Source organism: Sminthopsis crassicaudata, chromosome 1 (assembly GCF_048593235.1).
Source record: "Sminthopsis crassicaudata isolate SCR6 chromosome 1, ASM4859323v1, whole genome shotgun sequence".
NCBI lineage: Eukaryota > Metazoa > Chordata > Mammalia > Dasyuromorphia > Dasyuridae > Sminthopsis > Sminthopsis crassicaudata.
The window spans coordinates 234,039,764-234,064,492 of record NC_133617.1 but is presented as its reverse complement, the minus strand read 5'-3'; the positions used below and the strand labels follow the sequence as shown (position 1 = coordinate 234,064,492).

The window sequence follows — 24,729 nt, the reverse complement described above, 5'->3', positions numbered from 1 at the left end:
TAGTCTTTGCTAATACCATGACTTTATTTCAGCCCATGGTCTCTACATAACTTGAATGACAATTAGATTTCTATCTAGGCCCTAGAAATTGTGTTTGATTACAGGTTCATAGCATCATAGGATATTAAAGAATACAAAGGAGTTTAGAGATAATTTAGTCTAATTCCCTCATTTTGCAGGTTTAAAAAAATGGATTTCAAAGAAAAGATGTGATTTGTCCAAGAACACACAGCTAAGTGACCAGGTCATTGGATTACAAATTGAGTCTTTCTTACTACAACACAACTATCCCTGCATTTGGGTAAGGTTTGATTTTTTCCACCTGTCTTTGTGTAAGGACAACAACATCATCACTGATTCTATAAACACTGCTCTGCAAGTGGCTGATAAGTTTAGCTAGGTAGCACAGTGGACATAGTGCTAAAGTGCTGAGCCCAGATGTAAGAAAATCCAAGTTCAAACCTAGTCTCAGACTCTAAGCAAGTCACTTTACCTCTATCTGTCTCATTTTCCACATCTGTGATATGGGAATAATAGTATCACCCACTTCCCAATATTGTTCTAAGAATCAAAAGAGATAATAGTTATAAAGTCACTTAGAACCTTAAAGCACCGTATAAATGCCAGGTGTTATTATTATTATTACTACTAAGAGAAGAATAGCTCCACTAGAATTTTTTTTAATTTATTTTAGCTCTTCACTTCAAAAAAATGCTTCTTTAGGATTGACCCATTATCAAAATATTCTTAACCATATGATAAAAATACTGTTAGTTATGATAATCATTGACATTTGTAACCTGCAAAGAGCTTTTCATACATGACCTCCTATGACCTTCATAATAACCCAATAAGCTATGTCATATGCCCGTCATTACCTGTATTTTATAATGAGTAAACAAGCTCAGAGAGGTCAAATGGCTTTGAAAGAAAATTATAAAGTTTTGAGCAAGAAAATGAGAATTATAGGAGCATACATAGTATTTTCATTACTGCTGCCTTATATGAACAAGGCCTTTGGAAGAGAAAAGCAGATGAGGAAATAGTTAAGAACATAATATATAATAACAGGATTGGGAATTCTGGGAAATGAATTAAAAGGCAGGAATAACAAGCTCTACTGTCAGGGATAAGGTAGTTTGCCTGATATCTTACAAATCTTTTAAAACCTCCCGAATCTTTTCTAAAAGCACTTTAAACTGAAAAGGAAATAGAACATCTCCTATATGTATCCTATATTAATGGGCACCAGGGAAAATAATATTTAGGGAGGACAATAGCAGTACAAATTGTCTCTCCAGAGGAAATAATAAAACTAATGACTTGAGATAGCTATATATTAAATGCAAAAATTATGGGTAGCAAGGAAAGTAAACCTGAGATGGTAATGCAAAGAAGCAAATTTGATCTTATCATCCTGCAAAATGAAAACCATGAGGAAGAATAAATATACCTTATGCAGAAGAAAATGGATGGATTAAATAAAAATGTTTAATTAAATAAATAAAAAAGATGGGGAGTGGAATAGCACTCTATATTGGAAATTTAAAGCCATGTGGGGAAATCTATGAACAAGAGAAGAAACATGCTAGAGAACATTTGGATAATGATCACATGAGGCTGAATCAGAAATAATGATCATTAGATCTTGCTAATAGTCTAATGACCACATTATTGTAACTAATAATGTCATTTAATGATTAATATGGTCACTAGACCACATTAAAAATCACCTGTACAGAAAGATGAAAAAGATGAGGAATACAGATGACAAGTCTCCCTGATTTTGGACTGTGTTTCTGCTTCCATCTTTCTATGTTGTTTGGCTGTCTCCACTCTTTCCTCTCTTCCCTCTCTCCCATTTCTCCCATTTCTTCCATTTCTCCTCTCTCCCCTGCCCTTTTCTCTCTCATATACACACTCACAAGATGATAATTTCTTGGCTAGTCTTAATGATAATTTCATCTTTTTAAAGGTGAAGTAAAGAATGACAGAAAATTCTATCTTGGATCTAATTCTCACCAACAAGAAAGAACTAGTTGCTGAAGCAGAAGTGATAGGAACTTTGCAAGGGAAATTGCCCCTACATATTACTACTTGTGACAATGAGACATGCAATCTAGATTTTGAAAGAACAGATTTCGGAGAGTTTAGAGAAAGCATAAGACAGTATCAGCCTAGAGAGATAATTAACTCTGCAGAGTAAAAGACAATTCAAAAGAGATGGGAAAGAGGAGCATGGCTAAAGAAACTGATTTGAATGTACACAAAATTCAGAGACCAATTTAAGACATACACATGACATGGAAGAATGGTAGATCATGAATAAGTAAGAATAGTGCCTAAAGTGCCAAAATTCAGAATAAGCTCAGGTTGGCAACGAAGACTAAGACTAATGAAAGATACAGTTTTAGGTATGTTAAGGGAAAGAGGTTAAAGAACAGATAGGATTATTGCTAAGGGTGAATGGGACAATGTTAGAAGGCAAAGGAATGCTTAATTTTTATTTTACTTCTGCTTTTTCTGCTAAGGAGAATGACATTTAGTTTAGAAAGGACAGAACAAAACTGGACAAAAGGGAGTTGAAATCCAAGATTAATTAAACACATAATAAAATATCTATATGCCCTTGAAATCACCATGCCGAGACATACTACTCCACACTCTAGAAGATGGAAAGAATTGGCAGGCATAACTATTATGTTTGAAAGAAAAAGGAGCATAGAGCTTGGGAGAGGGACTATAAGACTGGAGTTCTGATTTGTTCTGATTTCCAAAAGAAGGAAGACTAAAGTCAGAAAACTTAAGTTAGTGAGCCAAGATCTTGACAGACTATAAATAAAGTTGATAAGATGACTTTTAAAAACATAGATAAGTGCAAAATTCTATGCTTGTGTTAAAAAAAAAAAAAAAACTCATGAGTATAATATGGAGATATGACTTGAAAGTTCACCTTTTAAAAGCCTGTGTATTGTTATGAACTCCAAGCTCAATAGAAGCAAAAAGTAAAATATGATTACCCCAAAAAAGTGAATATTTCTCTAGTCTACATTGAATCGTATAGTGTATTCTTAGATGTGCTGATAATGTGTAACAACAGGCTTTCTGGAGAAAATCTGTTTTAACATCATTCTCCACTATTTTGTAAATCTAGACAATCAAAAATATAATAAAATCAAATTCTGGATTCATAGCATTTGCAATTTCATCAACTCAAGATTGTACAAGCTGGTTCTTACAAGTCTGTGAGTATATTATTATATTGGGGCCAGAAAGGAGAAAGTCCATTGTAATTCACCTTGAACAGATTACACCTTGAATATGTGTTCAATTCTGGCATTATATTGGAAATGACAACGTTAAACTAAGGAAAAATGAAAGAGGATAACTAGATTAGTGAACAGAATTCTTATTGTTCAAGGGCCTCAATTTTATGACATATAAGGATTAAATTGAAATTCGTATGTTAATCCTGGAAAAGAGAAGTCTAAAGTGGAGTTATGATTATTTCCCTTTAATGTTTGAGAGATTGTTATGTAGAAAAGGAAGTCAATTTGTTCTATGGGGAAATGGGTGGCAATTACAAAGAGGCAGATTTCAGCACAACGTAAGAATAAAATACCTAACATTTGGGCTTAATTCTCCAGCATCAGAGATCCTCAAAGTTAAGTCAGATGACCTTTCTGCTGCACAATGGAAATACTATTGGACCTGAAATCAGGAAATTTAGACTTGAATTTTAGCTTTTTTGTGGCCTTTCCTTTAGCCTTCTTAGTCTCAGCTCCATCATCTGCAATATAAATAAGTATAAAGTCCCTTCCTTGAATAATGATTGATAATGGGACAACTTAAAAATCCACAAATTAGACACAAAATCAAATGGTCCTATGACCCTGCATATCAAGGTCACTTGGGAAAATGACATGGAGAACTGCCAAGTCATCTCCAGTAGTCCTGACCAGAGCATTAATGACAATTGGTTCGATGGTCAATAAAGCACTAAAAGAAGCAAAACCCCCATCCTTCCTCTAAATAATTTAGACCCTCCAGAATTCCTCAGACTTTTTTTCCCTACTCATCTTTAGTGGCTGCTATCAGATTGGAAAGAATAGTTTCAAGAAAACCATAAAATGAATATGCAAAGTATGCAAAGTTCCCCAAGATTAAAAATGACCAAAATCTCCCTCTCTAGAAGTGATGTCAAGGAGGGGGACATTAATGATGCTAAGAAGTGAAGATAGCAGGGAAGAGAGCTCTAGAAGCCTATGAATCACAAAAACTTCATTTCTGGACAACACAGGTTTTTGGAGAGGAAGCAAAAAATAGGAAGAAAGGTCAACAAGAATACAAACTCCTACTACCAGCCCCATATTGGGCCAGCTCCTGGGAATACAGAGAAAAATTAGTCTACCTTCAAGAAAATTTTGCTCTAGAGGAAAGATAACATGTGGTTGGGTTTTTTTGTTGTTGTTTTTTTACATGTACTGGGGGAAAAATTGTCTCTCCAAATGGCAATGAGATGATGACCAAGATCATCAGTGCATCCATTTGTGAAATACTGGTAAAGAAATTTGGTTGAGGGGGAGAGGTGGTAGGGGAATGGTTAGTCATTCTTCTATGTACATCTCCTATTTGCAGCTTACTCTATGAGCAGGTCATGCTAGAATGGGACTGAACCTAAAGCTAACAGCTACAGGCTCTAATAAGTCTAATGGTGAAGTGAGGACCCAGCCCAGCATGGTAGACAAGTGATTTATAACAGAAGAACCCATCTCTCATTCTCTAAACAATTCCAAAAGTCTGAGTTGTTTTGCCTTCCCTGGCCCTTAAACAAGGAACTGACCTTTACTCTGGATAGAAAGCACAACTAAGTAGCCAAAATAATCTGCAGACTACCAGGTGGGACATATTCTCTCCTCTCTGAGCTGATAGCAACAATGTGCTTTACTAGAAATAATAACTACCATTGACCAGACCTCTAACAAGAAAACCCCATCCTTGGACAGACCTGCACATCCAAATCCAAAGGCACCAAACAGAAACCAACTGGAGTCAAAATTTCACTCCTTCTTAAGACTACAGATGTTTACTGAATATGCTTTTTTTCCCCTTGAGAGCAATAGATTTCAATCACTAGTAACTCATTTTTACATTTTAAAATAGGAACCACAAAAGAAAAAACCATTCTACCCGAATGATTTCTATTCTCAATTGCCCATTGTTGCCAGTTATTATAATAACAGGAGATCCAAACAGGCAATGGGCCAGGGGAATTTACAAAATAAAAATACAAAACAATCTTGGCAATTATCTAATGACTTGGGGTAATATAGTCTACTGATAGAGAATGCCAACGCAAAAGAAAAACAAAAAAGTTTGCTCAATTATCAATAAAGTTTAAAGCAAACTGGGTTTGTATTACTCAATTTATAGACATAGTCATAGCTCTATAGGCCTGGAGTAAAAAGACCAAAAATTTTTCACTGTCCTTTTAGCATTTACTTTTCCCATGTTTAATGTGTTCCACTTAAAAGCCTCAAAAATTAATGTTTTCTCTGTCGTCCTTGTAAACTCATCATCTAATACCCTCAAGTCCATCTTTTCTAAAGTCAATAGGCATTCTTTAAGATGCATCAATAAACAACAAAAGCAGATGAAAAGGATTCCCTTTTCCCCCCCTTTCTGAAACTTTTACAGTGAAACTGCATATTTCTGTAATGAAACAGCTGGAAAGAATTTGGGTTAGAGAACACTGAAGCATACCCAAAAAAATCATTCTAAGGACAATTTTTGTTTTGAGTTTTGTTTTTTAATAAAGAATAAACTTAAGCCACATCATAGCCTTAGGAGGTTAATATTCTGACAACAAACTATTTACTACATATATAAGGTAGAATATTTAAGACAAGTTGGCATCTAATGTAAAGCGTGGTTAAGAGTTAGAAGTCTTGGGTTCTACCTACTTCAATCTGTATGGCTTGGTTCCTCACAATAACTTGCTCCTCCAGTTGCCTACCTAGCTACTTATCCCACCCATCTTCATAATCTTTAAGGCAGTGAAGACAGGTGACATCACTAACATGGTTTGAAAAAAGAAAGTCATATTAGACAGTAAGATATTACACAGCTAAAGACAAGACTATGGTGAAGACAGAAATAGAGCTTTATATATACAACACATAATAAATTAGAATAAGCTTCGCTTTGAATAGATAATAAAAGCAAGAGTTGATAAGGCAAGGTAACTGACTTTTAAAATACTATCAGTCCTGGATTCCAGGCTATTGACCTGATATTTTTTTCTGATCTATATTTGTAGTACACGTGACTAAGATAAAAACGTGGAAATAAAACAATTTAAGGCTCTTCAAACCAAAACTTCTTGGTTTTACATGAGTTAATTTAACCATAAAAATGATATGGATCTTAATTAAGAGGTTTGTAAAGTACTTAAGTTTGTCATATGTTTACATTTCAATGTAATTTCCTTTAAAAAAAAAAAACAACTATTCAAGTATCAGCTAACTAAACTAAACTGTTGGTTTAGATTATTTTAACTACTAGATAAGATAAAAACTGAGATAACATACTTTAGAAAACCTTACTTTAGAAGGAAAGGTACAGTAGTCTTTTTATCACTCACCCCTGAGGCTGTGGTGTGTGTTGTAGGAGAAGCATTTTTGCTACAATCATCAGAGTTTGAAGATGTGGAAGTTGGAGTCATAGGAACTGCATTGTTATTGTTACCTAAAACAGACATAATTAACACCATAACTATACATATTGCTTCCTTTCTAAACTTCGGCAAAAACTTTGCAACCAAATTCTCTATTTTATATTTACCAGAGCATGACTTTGACTTATTTATGTTCTTTGGTTTTCGCTTCCTTGTTTGAATTCCCTCTTTCTTCATAGCAAGTGGTCTGGGAACCTGGGGGGAAAAAAATTCCATACAGAACATAAAGTTTAGTAAATACATCTTTGAGAAGAAATGAAACTGCAGTTGCAACTAATTTTTGCAGACATGTCTATCTGGCAAAAGAACATTTATGAAAACTCAGCCCCATCAATTTTACAAAATAATTTCATGTAGGCAAAACAAGCATCACTTGCCCTCTTCATCTCAATATTTATGCAGAATTCTTTCATTAAAAAAGTAATGAATTGCAAAACAGAACACCACTACTACTTCACGTTAGTATACATTATTTTCACTAAATCCACTTATTGGAAGGAAAAAACAAGAGATTAAATTTTTCATTCTAAAGAATAATGGAGGGCCAATTTGAAGTTACAATGATGGTTTTGATAACTTTTACATAGTTAACCCATCTCCACTCTCCCCTATCAAATAAAGAAGGTCTGTGTTAATAAACTTTTTCATTTAAAAAAAGGAATGATTTACTAACCAGAACATCTATTTCTTCACTTTAGTTTACATTTTTTTCAATCAACTCACGTATGAAGAGGTAATAGATTAAGTTTTTCATTCTAGAAAAAAACTAAATCCAATTTACAATTTCAACTTTTATATACTTAGTATATTCTACATCTCCCTTCCCAATAAAATAAAGAAGCTCTAGATATTAATATTTTGTGCCACGTTCCAAAAGAAAATTCTGGTACTGATAACAAAAACATTGATACTTTGTACTATTTAGATACATACAAAGTAAGCTATACTGATTTTCTTACATTCATAAATTAGTCTGTGATTTTGTTAGAGCTTTTTTTGTTTATTTGCTTGCTTATTCTTGTTTTTCTTTACCTTTGTAAAAAAGGTCTAACTTTTTTCATTGAACACAATATCCTGAATGCTTCTCATCTTGTTTTTTTCCTTTTTTTTTTTTTTTTTTAATAAACACTTCGGTTCATTGGATATGTCCTAATCCTACCAGAGGTACACCACATGTTTGATGATGTAAAACCACATTCAATTGCATCAGTAATGTAAAAACCACATTAAACGGCATACCCCGTGAAGTTTCATGTAGAGCCCACATGCATTGCAAACAGGTTCACCCTCTGCATTTCTACGCCACAGGGTGGTGGTTGTGGTGTGACAGTTGGCACAGGATAAACCTAGCCGCCGTGTTGAAGGCTAGAAACAAGAACAAATAAATCAGACATTAGGAAAAATATCCATTTCTTGTGTCCTTTAACATTTGATGTTCCTGACAATGGCAAATCATGTCATTTGGTTTTTGTGAGAACTAAAATACTCCAAAAAAGAAATGCAGAAAACAGGAAATAAAACTTACCAGTTACAATTCTTCCTGGATCAAAACTACATACTGGAGATTTATATAATATGATTTATCTCACAAAGCTGATAAGCAGATTTGCTATGGTGTATTACTGTTTTATAAAATAGCCATGCAATATTAAGTAATTGGTTCTGGCTCAGAGGTATTAACAGCACCATCATCTTGAGAATATGTTTGAAACTTGAAAGTACCTCCTAGTCATTGGTATTGAAGGGTTTTGCTTGTGGTTTTGTTTAAATGGAAAAGTCACTTCTGCAGTTTAAAAGATTAGCAAGCTCATTTTATATTCAAAATTTACTTCTGGTAAGGCACAATATGACCATCCATCCTATTGTGATAGTCAATAGTCAATCATTAAATCCAGGCGAGATACTGGAAAACCTAATCTCAGAAGAGCTATTATTTGCTGAATTGCAAAGGGCTAAGGCCCTCTTAACTTTTCATCTTCATTTTCTCAAGTACAGAATTAAGATAATTGTACTGTTTTTCAGGAAAAAAAGCAAATTATTATCTGCCAAAAGCAATATGGGAGCAAGAGGGAAGGTATGGGGAGGGAGTTCTTATCTACACACCTAGTCTCAATTGACCTTGGGAGATTTTTTCCAAATAGAGCAAAAAACAAGAATATGCTATATGTCCTATATTCAGCTGTTATCTTAATTATTACCCAACTGATTATGGTTCTGATGATTAGAAAAAGAATGTAGATGTTTTTATTGTTTTAACTATTGTTAAGTGGCTAAGACTATTATGTTTACACTGATAGAAATGAGGATCACTTATCCAGATTTGTACTGACATCCGATATGGAGGTAAAGTAATAAATGCATTTTGTATAAAGATGTCATATCGATTCATTCAGGTAGGTCACCTAGATAGAACTTCAGAACTGGCCTGCCCCTTTGTTCATGACAACATTAAAAGAAATTGGTTTTATCCAGGTTCTCAGTTGTTTCATTCTCAAATATGAGAATATATGAACCTTGAAGTTATTAGAAATGTCCAAACTTTTAAAATAATCAGATCTTTAACACTAAAAATTTGGTTCAAATTATTTTCTAAGTGGAATCTACCTAGCTGTCCAAAATTACAAATTATTCAGTTGAAAAGAAAAGTGGTGAGAATCTAAAAGACAGTATTTTAATATCTCAAAAAACTATGTGTGGTAAAGAAATAAAATGTAGGTAAGTAAAATAAATTAGAAAAAGTCATCATAAAGACCTAGAGAGTATCTCATAGTATACAACTAATATATCTGTCAGCAAAATGGCAAAATTCCTTGAAAGGTCCCCAGAACATGGAATTAAAATACTGGAAGAAGAATTAGGGTCCTATCTGAACTCTGGCACTTACTAGCAGCTCTGTGACCCTGGGCAGATCACTTAACTCTCTGAAGGTCAGTTTCCTCATCTATAAAATGAGAAATATTGAATAACAGAGGTACTACCAACCTCACAAGATTATTGTGAGTAAAGTTGTTGAAACTCTAAAAATGTGAGACATTATAATTATCATTACTAAATATAAACATTTAATCAAGAAGTACAATGTAGGATTTTATTTCTATGTACATTGAGAAAACAAGCACAGGCACACAAAACAATTTTATGAGCCAGACTGATGCTAGAGTAATTTTTTAAAGATCCCAAATGAAAAGTAAAATTGGATCTTATGTATATCTGTATGTTGTACTGCTATGAGAGTTAAGATTTGACACACACACACACACACAAAAAGCAAAATAAAATAAAACCATATCACTGGTGCCTTTCAAGAAGTACCTTCAACTAAAAATTAAACTCCACATCAAAAATCTTCTTGAAGGAGGAAGGGAAGGCACAAAGAGTGATTACATTTTTCTTTAAAAAAAAAAAAAAAAAAAAGATAATGATATTAGATGACTTCCAAGATCCTGTAGTCACACCTGAAAGCACGTCCCAATTTGCACTAGAATTTTTTTTTAATTTCTAACTTCTCCCCCACCCAACCCCCCCAAAAATAAGCTTGACTTTCACAGGTTTAAATTTATGAACCTGACTGATCTAATGTATATTTGGAATAATTATTTGATATGATGACAAAAAAATGTGAGATAAATTGACTGTGCTAAGATGGAATCAATTCACTACTTTTTGTCTTTCCCCCCACCTCCAGAAATGATGGAGAAGGGGTTAAGAGTGATAATTGCTTCCTCTTTAGGAATTATATAAAGTCAGTAAATTAGTGACAGTAAGGTCCATTTTGTAAACAAGCCATTTATGAGTTTTCAGTGGAATTTGAAGTCAATGGAAACAATCCAGTATCAGAAATTGCCACTATTACAAAGAATTTTATGGCTGTCGACCATATATCATAAGTCAAGCCAGTCCTCATAAACATGTGAAATGAAGGTGAATGGGTTATAAAAGTTCCTTGTAACAAGTGATCTCTGTTACATTCATCACTAACAAGGAATTTAAGTTACACCATAAATCTGCTATTTTGCAATGTCAAATTCACTGTGATTGGTTATGTACTACAGGTTAAACAAACTTAAATATAGCATTCAGTTTCTGAGAAGTATTCTCTATCCATTGTGACCATAAATAAGGAGTCTATAATGACTACTAATTGTTCATGACACACCCTCTTATTGGTCCCATTTATTGCCTATTTGCTAGCTATATTGCCTGACCTTGGTTTCCACCTGTTACATTGAAGAAAAATAAGTCAACTCTGGGATTTTTTTTTTTGTTCCTATGTTTTCTTCTTAATTCTTGCCCCTGCATTTCTTCATCATATTTACTGCTAAAACAATCTTGCTTATTAGGTATACATACACAAAACTTGTACAACAAATAGTACTATCAAAACCTGAATGTGCTTCTTGAATTGATTAAGTTTATTTAGCAATGAAGTTTGAGACCTAAATTGAAGAAAATGTTACCTTCTGGAGCTCAGCAAGTACTAAACTCAATGTGGCTTTTCAGAACTATAAATGTAGTTTCCATTAACTAAAATATGGAAACGTTGAAACTTCCCTATAACATTTATCAGGGAGGGAGACACACATATGTTATATATGGTTATACATAACACAACTTACTGCAACATCCATGCTCTACCCCATATCTTTGTACTTATTTATTTGGTTCTTAAAAGTGCCATTTGGGGGAAGCAATAAATTGCAGGAGATTGTAGGATGTTATAATTAACTTTAACTGTATACATTCACACTCATTAAATTCATTCTAGCCACTTGATTTTAAAGACACTAGAAACAAACCCATAAAACTAATTGCCTCCCTATAAGGTGAGAGACTTCTATTGTGATGCAATTTCAATCTAATCTATTTAGCACTACAACTCTTACTCCTGCTAATTAGAATATAACAAATTAGCTGCACACTTAAGAAATCTAGCATCCCACAGTAAAATGTTTTCCTTCAAAATGGATTTGTGGACTAGGATATTTCTTTAAAATAAATGTAGTTCTGTGGTGTTAGTAGAACTGTCTGTAATGAATTTTCTCCAGAAAATACAACAGTAATGAGCTCATTAAAAGAGACTCAACACACAGAGGTGAAATTGATCCCTAAAGAAAAATCAGAGCTTTTAAGCATCATAAACTTGAAAGATGTTTTAATTTCTAGATTTCAAAGACCTCAGATATAGAAATTCAAAAACAGTGGCAAACTAACCCAAATTTACCAAAATTCAATATTCTAACTCCCTCCCCCTCCAAAAAAAAATTAAAGAATGTGTAGAATTCTACTCAAAGTGGAATTAAAGTACCCCAAGAAATTATTCACAATGGAATGCAGATGTGAATAAGAGTCTATATAGAGAAAGAATATTCTCAACCCTCTCCTTCCTTCTTGAATCCAGGACTACCCTGGCGACCCAACTCCACATAGTCCCAGGAGGAGCTAGGTCTGTCCTGTCTCCCCTACTTGTTAACAAGTCTGTGAGAACTGTCTGGCTGTGTCCCAATCACAGCACTTTCCCTCAATTCCCTTCTCATGATGCCATCCTGGGGGCTCTGAATTCTGGGACATTCCCAGTCAAAGAAAACAGTATAATTCAACACCATATAGATTCAGTCACAAGCTGCTTTGTGAATGCTCTTACTTACCACTCTTTTCTGGGGTTTGATAAGAGGTCGACTCAGCCCATTCATTTTGCTGTAGAGCCCACAGGCATTGCATAGGTAGTGGCCTGTCCCATCCCTTCTCCACAGGGGCGTCTGGATGGAACCACAGTTTACACATTCTCGACTGTCCGACAGATCCTCCAGCAGTTCTGGGTTGGGGAAGGTGGAAAGGGGAGAAGGATCAGTGAGGGAACAACAAGGAAAAAAAAAAAAAAAAAAACAAGGGTTGACATGAATATCTGGAAACTGAAAAGCTAATACTGACCTGATGAAATTGAGTGAGGGGAGGGAAAGAACCCTGGGCCTCAGATTTATCATTTGTAAGTGGAAGGGGTTTGAACTAGTAGGGAACCCTTAGTTTCCAGTTCTACATCTGTGATCCTATAATGGGACCTATTATAGGTGCCGGGAGGCAGATGTTAACTTTATCTGCTTTCCTGAAAAATAATCTGGAATTGAAATGCTCTCCCTACTAAACCAATGGAGTTGTAACGAAATTACTATGCATGCTTTGAAATGCGACTGCAATCTTACTCTTTATTCCCCCCTCCTCTTAAAAACCCAAGGTACTCTCAGATCCAGGAATGATTTGGGGATTTATCCTAAAGAAGACCTTTCAAAATAATCCCATGTTCTTTGCACTCCTCCATTCCAATGAGAGTCAGAATGCAAGCCGTAAAACCAGGAAAATGCTTAAGTCTCAATTCTGACAAATTTCGGCTATGTAAATCTGAGCGGTCATAACCTCTCAGCATTTGAGGCCAGAGGCCTCAAACACCTGGCCTACCTCCCAGTGTGGCCTGAACCAAGATTAAAATATAATTGGGAAAATTTAAACTAAACTAAAACGCAATCTAATATTACTGCCTATGTGGGGAGTAATCCTTAGGTAGAACCCCGCTTCTATTTGAGTTTGATTCCTTTGCTCTAGTTAATTTTCTAAGACTATTAATTTGCCAAAGAAGGTACAAATCTTCACTAGAAAAGTGAGTTTCCTCACCTGGAAGTTCCCTAATATTTTCTATTTTGGGACATCTTATTTCATATGTTTGGTGGAACTACACCATCCTGGTATTTGACTAAAATTTTACAGGGGGCAAGGTCAATGAATTTATTGTCCAGCAGCCACACTGGAATCTGTACAAAGATTGATATTGTTATATAATTTTCCATTTGAAGAGGGGGAAAGTAGGGGATTTTGGTGTATTTTTGCTGAGAAAAAAAAGGTTCTTTAATAGGAGAACCTATTGTTGTGAGTCTAGCTCTAATATTATCCATACTAATATTCTCCTTTCTATGGCTCTCAAGTTCTCAAGTTTAGACTGAACTCGGTTGCATGTACCTTCGGATTCTAATGTTTATTGTGCAACAAGAAAATGATATTCACACACATGTATTGTACCTAGACTATATTGTAACACATGTAAAATGTATGGGATTGCCTGTCATCGGGGGGAGGGAATAGAGGGAGGGGGGGATAATTTGGAAAAATAAATACAAGGGATAATATTATAAAAAATATAGATATAATAAAAAATTAAAAAAAAAAAAAAAAAGTTTAGACTAAACTCTTTCAGGAATGAAGCCTGCACAGTTACAATAAGATTATTTGCCAAACTAGAAGAAGTCATTAAACATTAACACAGATCTGTTCACCACCACTTCCAAAACCTGGGAAAAGTTAAACAGAGGCAGTGTGACATTTTATCATTTTCCTAATGTTACCTGAAACATTTTTAAAGCATAGCACTGCTGTCTACTCTCATTTAACAATTCAGTAAAAGACTACTGAAATGAACCTTACTGGTACAGGTTTTTGGGTTTTTTTTTTCCCTTACTGAGGGAGGATTCTTTTTCTCTAAACTTCTTGGGACATTATCAATTAATTAGTAAAATAACTAATTTTCTGAAAAAAGATATCAGCCAAATAAACATTCATGGGGCAGTGTCTAAAAGATTGCTTTAAAAAGAAAAAAAAAACCTTACTTGAAAATATTTCTTTCTCCTATAAGACAATTCTGTAAGACACATTTTAAAGAGTAGCTACAGTGAGAGGTATATACAGTTGTCTCTAATGTCTTTTATCATTGTAACATTAACAGCATTAAATAACCCATCCACCCAACTCATACTGTGCCTTTCTTTCATTTTAATTCACAAATTATCATCCAGACTAAAATTTTTGATCTGTGAAAAATATGCTTGGAATCATGATTCACAGATTCGCCTGTTTTGTTGACTATCAATTAAAATAAACCTATTTATAAAAATCACTAATTAAGAACAAATAGTTGTAACATTTTATTACTCTCCCCACAAACATCTAAATGAGTGAATGGATAAACATATCTTCTCCGTGAAAGACTTCACCAAGAAGAATTAGCCCAATCATTTTATCCTTAAGATTCTTTAAATTATAGGTGACACATTTTCCCATATTTATCCCTTTTTCTGGAAATTTCTGGACCATATCTTCATATTTTATAGAATTACCACTTGATTATTATGCCAAACTTTTATACCTTTTTATTGCTTGTTGAAGAACAAGTACTCTACTTACTGACAACTCATAGTAAGGTTAATTAAATGTGCTTAAGGTTTTCAACTAATGCACTGTTTCAGCTATAAAACAAATTTTAATAAAAAATTATTTTTCCATCTTTCAGAAACGAACTGAATATCTCCAGAAATGAGAATGTAGTTTAAGGTTTTCACTGGCAAACTAACAAACACAATACACGAGAGGTTTTGTTCTTTCCGCTAAAAGCTACCATTGAATTCGGTAATCAGTAAAAATGCTTAATACTTCCAAGGACACTGAAGTTAAACAGTTATTTGTCTTGATTGTTGACTTTAAAATGTTACCTTTCAGAGTTCCTATTAGAGGGAATATTTCACTATGCCTTGAAAATTCTTTCCTTATGGTGTTGGGTTGTTTTGTTTTTGTTTTTTGCACTGCTATATATATTATGTGTCATTTTGAAGTTACAGAAAGTATGTACATATATATAACCTCCTAAAGAGAATGCTATTATTAATAAACGCCCCAAATCCAATTGAGAAATTAATTTGAATTTCACTTTTTTTTTTTTTTAATTCAAAAGGAAAACCAAGCACTCGTTTCACATGTTTGTGGTTATTGTTTAATTAGTCGGGTCTTTTCCCATTTATTATCTGGCTTAGATGTATTTACAAATCTAAACCCTATTTTCGATTAAAAAACCAGGAGGAAGGACTCCTGATAGGTAACACTGGTAGTTTTTCCATTCATTTGTTTTAGAACCCAACCTTTGCATAAATCAGTCGCTATCACTTATCCCTCTTCTTCCTCGACCTTAGAGCCCACACAGAAATTACTCAGTAACAGAAATCACCCCAGATCCCCATCCCTTCACTTTTTTTCATGCTGCGTCCCCTACACTGTGATCACTAACTACACATTGTTGACCACACGGGAATTTTTATGGGAGATTCGGCAAATGCAAAGTCGGTGGGATCTTCACGGAGTCCTCTACCCATTACTTCACAGGAAACCCGGGACTCAGGGATAAGGAACTCTGTTTAGATTCCAAAACTCTAAATTGTACAGGTTGAAAGCTTTTCATTTGTGCTTTAGTTCTCTTGCTTGCAAAGATGAAGAAAAGAGAGGGATAATGAAAAAGAGATGTCAAAAGCTAGCTAAGAGCAGTGTAACACTGACATTCCCTGCATTGTCCCCTCAAAGACATTTGTTATCAAGACACCTGCAATTTAGGGAGCAAAGAATAGAGTGATATTTAGTTTCTCCTTTCTTCTACTTGGGGAGATCTCTCTGCTTTCTTTTTCTCAATCATGGAAAATTTCCCTAAGCCTTATTCTTAATAATTCTATTCTTTCAACACTGAGAGAGAGAGAGAGAGAGAGAGAGAGAGAGAGAGAGAGAGAGAGAGAGAGAGAGAGAGAGAGAGAGAGAGAGAGAGAGAGAGAGGTTCCACAAACGTGATTCTGTCACCTTTGAATTATTACAATAAAACCTAAAGGGAAGATAAGAGTGTAGATAAGTGAGAAGACTTAAGTTTGAAATGGAGTTGTTACTAGAAATATTTAAAATTAGATACCACCTGCTAGAGATATTCTAGGAATCCTTTGATTTACAATAGTTCACTAAAGATTTATTTAGTATTATTTAGAAAAACATCTTCTCACACTATTCTATCAAATATCAGAATAATTTGGAAAAGAGGAGAGGCAAAAAGAGACATTGTGTCAAAAAAAAAAAAAAGCCTTCATTGCTAAATATTGATCTACAAATACATCTCATTTACTGTTTTGTGGTCTTCCTCTGATACAATCATATCCTCAACCATAAACCCCTCCATCTGTTGTGTTTTTTAAAAGTTTCCACTTACTCATTCCCAGAAGCAAATAATATTTGCTATCATACAGATAGGTACCCCTATGTCATCTTAAGTAGGGGAAGTGTGGCTAGTTAATACCATGCAAATTCCACAAGCAACACACACACATATGTTTTTATGCAGGTGATTTTCAAAATTTTACCATTAAATTATGGGGGGGAGGGTGTTACCAAAAGGGCAAATTAAAACAAAAAAGGTGGTAGAGAGCAAGGCAGTGCTAACTGTTTCCATATTTGTCTGCTCCTAATAAAAGTGAAAATTTTGATTTTGTTTTTACTTCATGGTCACACCACCCACTGAGGTATCTCAATACCTGCCAGTAGTAATCTCTAAAAGATTGGGAGCTTTGTATTCCAGAATTTGTCTCATAATTGCTTGTTTTCATAATTCAAGTTTTACCACCTGGACCTAAGAAAGTATGTGAAGAAGGCTAAGAAGTTGTATAGATAAGAGTCTGACATTAGTTGGTTTCTTCTCTAGCATCAAAATCATGCTCTCCCCAAAACTAAATATATCCCATTGAATCTGTCAATTCATCAAACTTTAGATCAGAAATAAGATGAATAGTGCTCCTGGAAGCATCGAGAAAGAATTAGATGGAGATGAGGGGGGGGGAAAAGAGATTGGTGCAATTTAGGTGCCTTGATAATTACTGTATGGTTCAATTGTTCTAAATATTTAGAAAGATATAAACTGAAAAAGGTCCAGTTTCAACTGATGAGAGGTGCCCTTCAGTGTATTACCATGAGGGTGATTTGCCCAAATGGCATCCCCAGACACAAAGTTGGCCTGTCGGTGACTATGAACATTGGAAACCATACCAGGTCTGGCATCTGCCAGCTACCAGGAGTCCTCACCTATGCCAACAGACTATGATAGTCTCCCCCAAAGATGGAAAGTCATTGATATAGAATTTCAGGGAATAATCACCTAAATTGCCAACTCTGCAGGATCTATTATTTGAAAATGACACCCATAATCCAAGACAAGACTGGTTAACCTCTGCTCCTTTATTCTATCGCCAGAAACTCAGGAGACAAGTTACACTGAACCCATTACTGAGGAATGGTTATTTAAAATATTTTGAAAGAGGGAGAAAAACCTCTTATGCAGGGAAAAAAAAAAAAAGTGTCTTGGGGATTGAAAGGAAGAGAGATTATTAAAACTCCCAACCCCTCCTAAATGCCTCAAGGTGCAATCAATCAAAAATCTCATCCTCACTATAGAACTTCATCTTTCACACAAACACCTAAACGCTGGTTGGAGGACAAGAGAATTTTTTGAAGGCCGAGAAGAGAATTTTAGGCAATTTGTCTGGCAAGGCCTGTTCTTCCCAAGAACCAAAATAAATTAATGCTCTTTCAAACACACTAATCCCCCTCCCAAGAATCTACATAAAAATTCAGGACATTTAGATACATAGTAAAAGGAAAACTCCCCTTTTTAATTAAATATGTCAATGGTACCTACATTTTAGAAAGAGCCCATAGCCTCAGCCTCTAACGTGAATGTAACAAGTCCAATTTGTGACTTGCCAGTTTCTGACAGTCTCTACCACTCCGATCGCCCCCCTTCAGCTCAGTATTCTGGCTTCCTCTCCCTCTCTTCTATCCTCTACTCATCCAATTGCTTGGTTTCCTTCCTACCCTCACCCCTGCCCCAGCGTTTGAAGTGCTTCACCGATTTTACCTGCACTTGGGCCTCGGGGCACTGTGAGTGGAGGGCCTGATCGACTCTGAAGGCTGTGCAGAACGGAGTTCTCGAAGGGGCCTGCGGGCCAACCAGGCGTCAGCGGAGCTCCCACGTAAGGCGAGTAAGGGCCGGGGTGGTGGTGGTGATGGTGATGATGATGGTAGGATCCATTCAGGGGCCGAGGCCCGGCCAGCGGGCTGTACTGATGCTCCCGACTACCCATGGCTCCAAGACTCCCGCTGCTGCCTCCGCTGCCGCCGCCACTCCCTGCGCTGCTCCCGCTGGCCCCGTAGCCGCTGGATTCCCGAGGCGCACCGTTGGGCATAGGAGGGCTAGGCGAATAAGGGAAGCGGGCAGAAGCATGCGACCCTCCGGTGCTCGCGTTGCCTCCACCGCTGCTACCACTGCCTCCGCTGCCGTATGGAGGACTATCGGCTGAAGGCTGAGGCCAGCCAGGGTGCCCACCGCCAGGATGATTAGGAGGCCCGCTGGCAGCGCCTTGTAAGTAAGGCAAGCCGGGAAGCATGGAGCCCACGCGGGTGGTGGGCACATACACAGGAGAACTGGCGGCCGCTGCGGCTGCGGCTGCGGCCGCGGCGGCAGAATGCACGAAGCCGCCGGCCGCGCCGTCGTAAGCCGCTGGTCCCTGGGAAGAGAGGGCCGCGAGGGTCTGGTACATTTCCTCCGGCTGCTCCGCAGCAGCAAAAGGGCTCAGTTTGGTGCCGCGACTGGACCAGAGCAGCTTGCTAGCGGTCGCGGCCTGGTCGAGGTCAGTGAAGAGCAATAGATCCTCCCAGCCTGACAGGGCACTCCCCTGCCCGCTGACCCCGGATGCTGAGGGGCCGTGGGGGGGCCCGAAGTGGTGTGGGGTGTAGGAGCTGAGCAACAAGGATCGTGCTGGGGTTCCGGCTCCGTCCGGGTCTAGCTGGGGCGTCCTGCAGGAACCCGCGCCGCTGGGGCCTCGCTCGCCCCCTCGGGAGCAGCAAGAGGAAGAAGAAGAGGAGAGGGGAGAAGGTGGGGAAGAAGGCTCCCGCGTCGGAAAGGGACAAGAGTCGCTGGCGTCCGAAGCCCCAGCCCCACACCGCTTCAACAGGCACCAACTACCGTCAGTCAAGGCCATCCACGGTCCGGCGCCGCACCTAGCAGCTCCGCTAGCTCCTAAAGGAAGGGAGGGAGGGGATGGAAACCAAGGAGAAAGAGACACCAAGAGAAATATTACCAAATAAGAAAATGAGAAAGCGCTCCAAATCTCTCTCCTCTTTTTTAAAAAGTTATTTGAAAAACTCCTTTTTCCGCTACTATGAGGAGGGGGAACTGGAAGATAACTGAAAGGCTTGGGCAGGGGCAGCAGTAAACCCGCACCCCGAGATACCTAATTCTTCCCACAGACGCCCCCACCGCTCTTCCCCTCACCCTCTTCAGCATCCTTTGCTGAACCCAATATCAGCCCTAGAGGTTCCCTTGTACGGTCCAATCTAGTGAAGTGTCGCTTTGGCGGCTTTTCTGGCTAGGAGTTAATTCCTCTTGGGGAAAAGGAGTAGGAAAACAAAAGCTTTTTTTTTTTTTTTTTTTTTTTTTTTTTTTTTTTTTTTTTTTTTTTAAGAGAATGAGAATTGAGTGCGGACACTCTGGGTCCCTAGTCCCTCTCCTTTCTCTATCTCCGCCTTTCCCCCGGTTAAAAAATAAAATACTAGGAAGAACCCATGAAAAGCAACCTGTCTCTGAAAACGAAACCACGGACTTTCTCCCCCACTGGATCGCTCCAAGAGTTTTCCTAGCTGCCAAGGAGGGAAGGAGGAGGGTGGGGAAGAGGGAGGGGTAGAGGAGGAAAGAAAAGAGAAATCCCGAGATGAGCACAAGTGAAGAGAGGACGTAGGAGGCTGGGAGGCGGAGGTGAAGGGGAGTCTAAGTGGAGCCAACTACCTTTTGGTGAGAGGCTGTGCCAGGCCACGCCATCAGCTACGGGCCCCAAGACTTACAAGGATCGAGACCCAAGCCCAAACCTTGTTCATCAGTCGCCGCCGCAGCTGCCATTGCACACCTTAGAAATGGCACAGTTCCACTATCAACAAGCCCTGCGGTGCTGACCACACTCACACACACGCGGCGCGCACACATACACACACACGCGAGCATTCACAAAGACCAACATAGACATAATTTGTAACCCTGGACCCCTACACCTCATCTATTATTCTTCACCAAGACCATACTCACGCGCAACAGAAAGATCCCACAATTCTGGGGGTGAGGGGAGACACTAGAAAGAGGGAAGAGAGGGGAGTGTGAAGAAAAGGGAGATGGGAAGAAACTCGCCCCAGAGTCAAGTCTGCCCAAAAGCAGGGAGAAGGAAGGAGTGACAGCGGGCCACGGAAGAAACCAAAAAGTCCCACCTCTTTGGTGGCTGATTTCTGAAATCTCTTCGGAAAGTTGGGAGATAAACATAATCGAAGTAATATCAGCATTCACAATTTTGTAGTATAAAAGGAGTCTGCCTGCCCACTCGTCAGCTCCCCCTTCCCGGTCTTCCCCTCCTCACCCCACCCCACTCCAGTTCTCCCTCCGAGATAACTCGCAGATAAGGCTCGGATCAGATAAAGTATTTCAGGCTCAGAAAAAGCATCGAAGTTTGCCTGAGGGAGGCTCCGTCCCGGGAAAACCCGGCAGCAGCTACAGACATCGAGGAAGAAGGAAGGGAAGGACCCACCCGGAATCCTGGACGTAGCTTTCTGGTGGCGGGAGTGCGTTTGTTTCTGCTTCCCCCCCTCCCTCTGGGAAAGGCCAGAAGCAGGGGACTGAAAAGAGGAATGGGTGGGAGGCAGAGAGAGATGGCAAAGGGAAGAAAAGGGGAGGGAATGAAAGGCGGGGGGGAGATAAACGAACCAAACCTAGAGTGGTCGATTTGCATCGAGGCTGGTTGGAGTGGTGTTTAATCCCGGGAGCTAGGATCTGGAGCTGAGGAAAGCAAGCAAAGGCGAGAGTCCGGGGTGTGCAGCGAAGAGCTGCTCAAGTATAAAAAGGAGAGAGGAGGCGCCTCTCACAGCCCTGCCGGAAAATTGCAGCCTGCTGCTCCTGATTGGATTCACTGAGCCCTAAACAAACAGCGCTCGCCAGAAGGGTGCCAGTCAGCGGGCCCTCTCGGCTCACTCTGAGCTGCTATGCTCTGGAGGTGAAGAGGAGGGAGAGAGGGAGGGGAAGGGAGGGAACCAAAGCGGAGGGGAGGGGACCAGTAAGGAGGTGACGAGAAGGAGGGGGAGGGGACTGGGGGAAGGGAAGGCTGTGTGAATTCTAGAGAAAGAGGCTAAGCTCGGACAGAGCCTAAAATATGAGGGGTGAGGAGAGCAGCCCGCGAAGTACCAGAATTAAGGTTAGTTCCACTAGGCCGATTCCAAGGAATCAAAGCTGTACTGCTGGATGGCAAGAAAGGCGGATCCCAAGCGCTTGAGGGGTACAGGTGGGACGACTGAGATCCACAGTTAAAGTCTCTATGTCCAAACCCCCCCCAACCGCGTTACCTAACCGTGCCACCCCAAATTCACACGGTCCCTAAAAGTCCCCTTGGGTTCTTCCCAGTCCGCCCGACCAGAAACAAACATATAATGAAAGAGAGAAATGTCCCAAATAAACTATTTCGACTAAAAGAGAAAATTCGATTGGTCGCAAGTCCCTTCTCTTCACTCCCACCACCACCACCCACAAATTAACCACTACAATGGGGTTTGGAGAATGGAGGACGGAGAGTGCGGTTGATCTAAGTTTGTTTCCTATCTTAAACTTTTAGTACCGACGTACCCACTTTCCCGGGAGCCCGGGATTGCTAGTTTTGTTGCTAGTGGGGAAATTTGGTTTCTAAAATAGCTAGAGGCTAATTCCACTTAACTAATTCTCTCTCTCTCTCTCTCTCTCTCTCTCTCTCTCTCTCTCTCTCTCTCTCTCTCTCTCTCTCTCTCTCTCTCTCTCTCTCTCTCTCTCTCTCTCTCTCTCTTTTTTTCTCTCTCTCTTCAAACCCACCTCAACCCCCGGCTCCGATCCTCTTCCGATTCTGTCTTCGTCTCAATCCTTCATCTAGCTCTGAAGTTCACGTTCGCCACTCGCTTATTATTTCAAGTCGGACTAGTGGGGAACACGTTAAGCGTAGAGCATCCGGTGGGTGAAAATGGTCCCATATTCAGACATCAATAATTATCATAAATTTTATCAGGTTTTTATATACTCAGTTTGGTCTTCTAAATATCCCTTTCCATGTCCACCCCCGTCCCACTCCAAATTCAGGTAAGCCTTTTCAAGCAGGTTGAGTTGAGAAATTAGTATTCATATTTTCTTCTTTCTTTTTTGTCTCCAAATGGTTATCACAACTGGGCACAGATCAACATGGCTCTTAGCAGGAAAAGTGACTAGGAATTAAAATAACTCATTCCCCAGGGGTTATCAGCTGGATATCAGTCCGCATCAGTTTGTACAGAGAGAGACTCATCTGGCGGGAGCTGTGTGAAGTCTGTCTCGATCCCTGGAGCTAACAAACATCATTCCTTCCGATGGACGTGACCCAAAGACTGGGGACAGAGAATTTAACTGGGGTAGGAACTGATGTGTTTTGAGGGTTTTTTTTTCTTTCCTTTCCCCCCCTCTCCCCCCTCCCCCCAGGTAAATCGAAGTAAAAGCATTTTTAATACGCTCTGGTCTTGCTTGTTTTTTTTCTGCATTCGGTTTCTCTGGGATTTTCTCTTGGGCTTCTTGGTAGAGAAAACTGAGTTGCAGCAGGTAATTTTCAAATGTTATTGAGGACTAAATCATCAAAGTCAAATGTAAATAGAAAATTTTGTTTCCTTTCTAATAAATCTGAATTGTGAGCACTATGGTTCACTGGTGTGGAATGAGGGTGGTTTAGAGAAGAGAATGAGCTAGAAGAGGGAATTTACCCTTCCCCCTTCCCTCTTCCGCCAGTTCTTCGTTGTAAATTTCTGTTAAACACTTAGGGATTTTAAATCCTTACTGTGAAGATTCCTAGTTTTGCTTGCTTTCCTTCTCAGTTAAAACTATGTGTCTCAATTTCATATAAACGATTGAGTAGCTTTTATAATTAATCCAGTTTTGATCTAGTGTTAATGTGAAGAGAAAGCAAAGCTTTTGTTCAATTGCTAAAATGAATTAGTTTTGAGCCCAGAATGCCTTAGAATTTAGCAAGTAGTAATTAAGTTAAAATCGGATTGATTTGCTTGTTTTGCAAGACGGCTTATAGTCAGAACTATTGCTGATGTAGACCTATTTTCCTAATGAATCCAACTATTTTGTTACGGAAATTTTTTTCCATTAAAAAATTAACAGTACTTACCTCATAAATTAGTGATTTTTGAAAAGAAATGGCTTTCCACAGAGATTTGCCTGAGAGCCAGTAATAAACTTCGGAATCCGAACGCACACATCCAGCGAAGCTCCCAAGAACCAAGTTACCTACTCTAAGGATACCATCTAGAAATTTGCGATTATGAAGGTGGGGCGGGAGGGGGAAAGGCTAAAAGGGTTGGGCTACTATTTCTATACAGTAAATTAATGCCTTTGACCAGCTCTTTACCACGTCTCTCCCCGACTGAGAAAACTCTTCCAAGCTATGCCTAGGAAAGAGAAGGGGAGAGACACTGGTCCTATAAACCCAAGTCTCTTGTGGCTCTGAGGTGACCTGATTTTATGCAGAGTCCCAAACTTTTTTCTAAAACAGTAAAGAAAACGGTATAAGTCTCGGCTAAGCAATACATTTCTTCTTTTTTGTGCTTTGGTTTCCAACTGGAGATGGCATTAGGAACTGTAGGGCTGCCCTGGTTATATAAATGCCGAAGAAAGTGAGATTTAAAAAATAAGAAGTTTTAAATAAAATTTTTAATTACTTATGTTGGAGAAACGCTCAGATTTACTCCTTTTAACTTGTTCTTTTTAGGGTCCGAGAGGATTACTTCGATGGCAAAAAAGCAGTATATTTTCAAAGAAATCAAATCAGTCTTGGGTCATCTGCTAAGCTCCTCTAGACTGGCTGGCTTCTTTTCTTTCTCCCACTAAAGTCATTTTTCAAAATAAGAGTAGGAGAAGAGGTGTGGAAGGGAGGATCTCTTTTAAAGAAGAGGGGAGAAATTCAAGAGTTTGAAAGAGCTAAAAAATTTTTCTTCAAAAGTAAACAGTCTCGGTTTTTTAGAACTCTTCCTCTTTCGTTTTTTCTCTTTTCTCTTTTTCAAAGAGTTTTCATTTTAAA

The 24,729-nt window shown here is 38.4% G+C and overlaps 1 protein-coding gene across 4 annotated transcripts in view; it reads right to left on the bottom strand.

The window, feature by feature from the left end:
• The window catches only part of GATA6 (GATA binding protein 6), a 42,579-nt gene extending 18,621 nt beyond the window's left edge, over window positions 1-23,958 (bottom strand). Inside the window, exons 1-6 of one of the 4 annotated variants that reach the window (XM_074276481.1) lie at window positions 23,821-23,958; window positions 18,486-19,646; window positions 12,382-12,548; window positions 7,976-8,101; window positions 6,844-6,931; window positions 6,644-6,747 (exon numbers count right to left, since the gene is read on the bottom strand). In XM_074276481.1, the coding sequence (XP_074132582.1) occupies window positions 6,644-6,747; window positions 6,844-6,931; window positions 7,976-8,101; window positions 12,382-12,548; window positions 18,486-19,608 (1,608 nt within the window). In that variant the 5' untranslated portion in view covers window positions 19,609-19,646; window positions 23,821-23,958. Of the gene's footprint in view, window positions 1-6,643; window positions 6,748-6,843; window positions 6,932-7,975; window positions 8,102-12,381; window positions 12,549-18,485; window positions 19,647-21,195; window positions 21,316-21,371; window positions 21,625-23,820 lie in introns of those variants that run through there. The other 3 variants (XM_074276470.1, XM_074276461.1, XM_074276490.1) reach the window with 3 other exon arrangements.
• Between the last annotated feature and the right edge of the window lie 771 nt (window positions 23,959-24,729).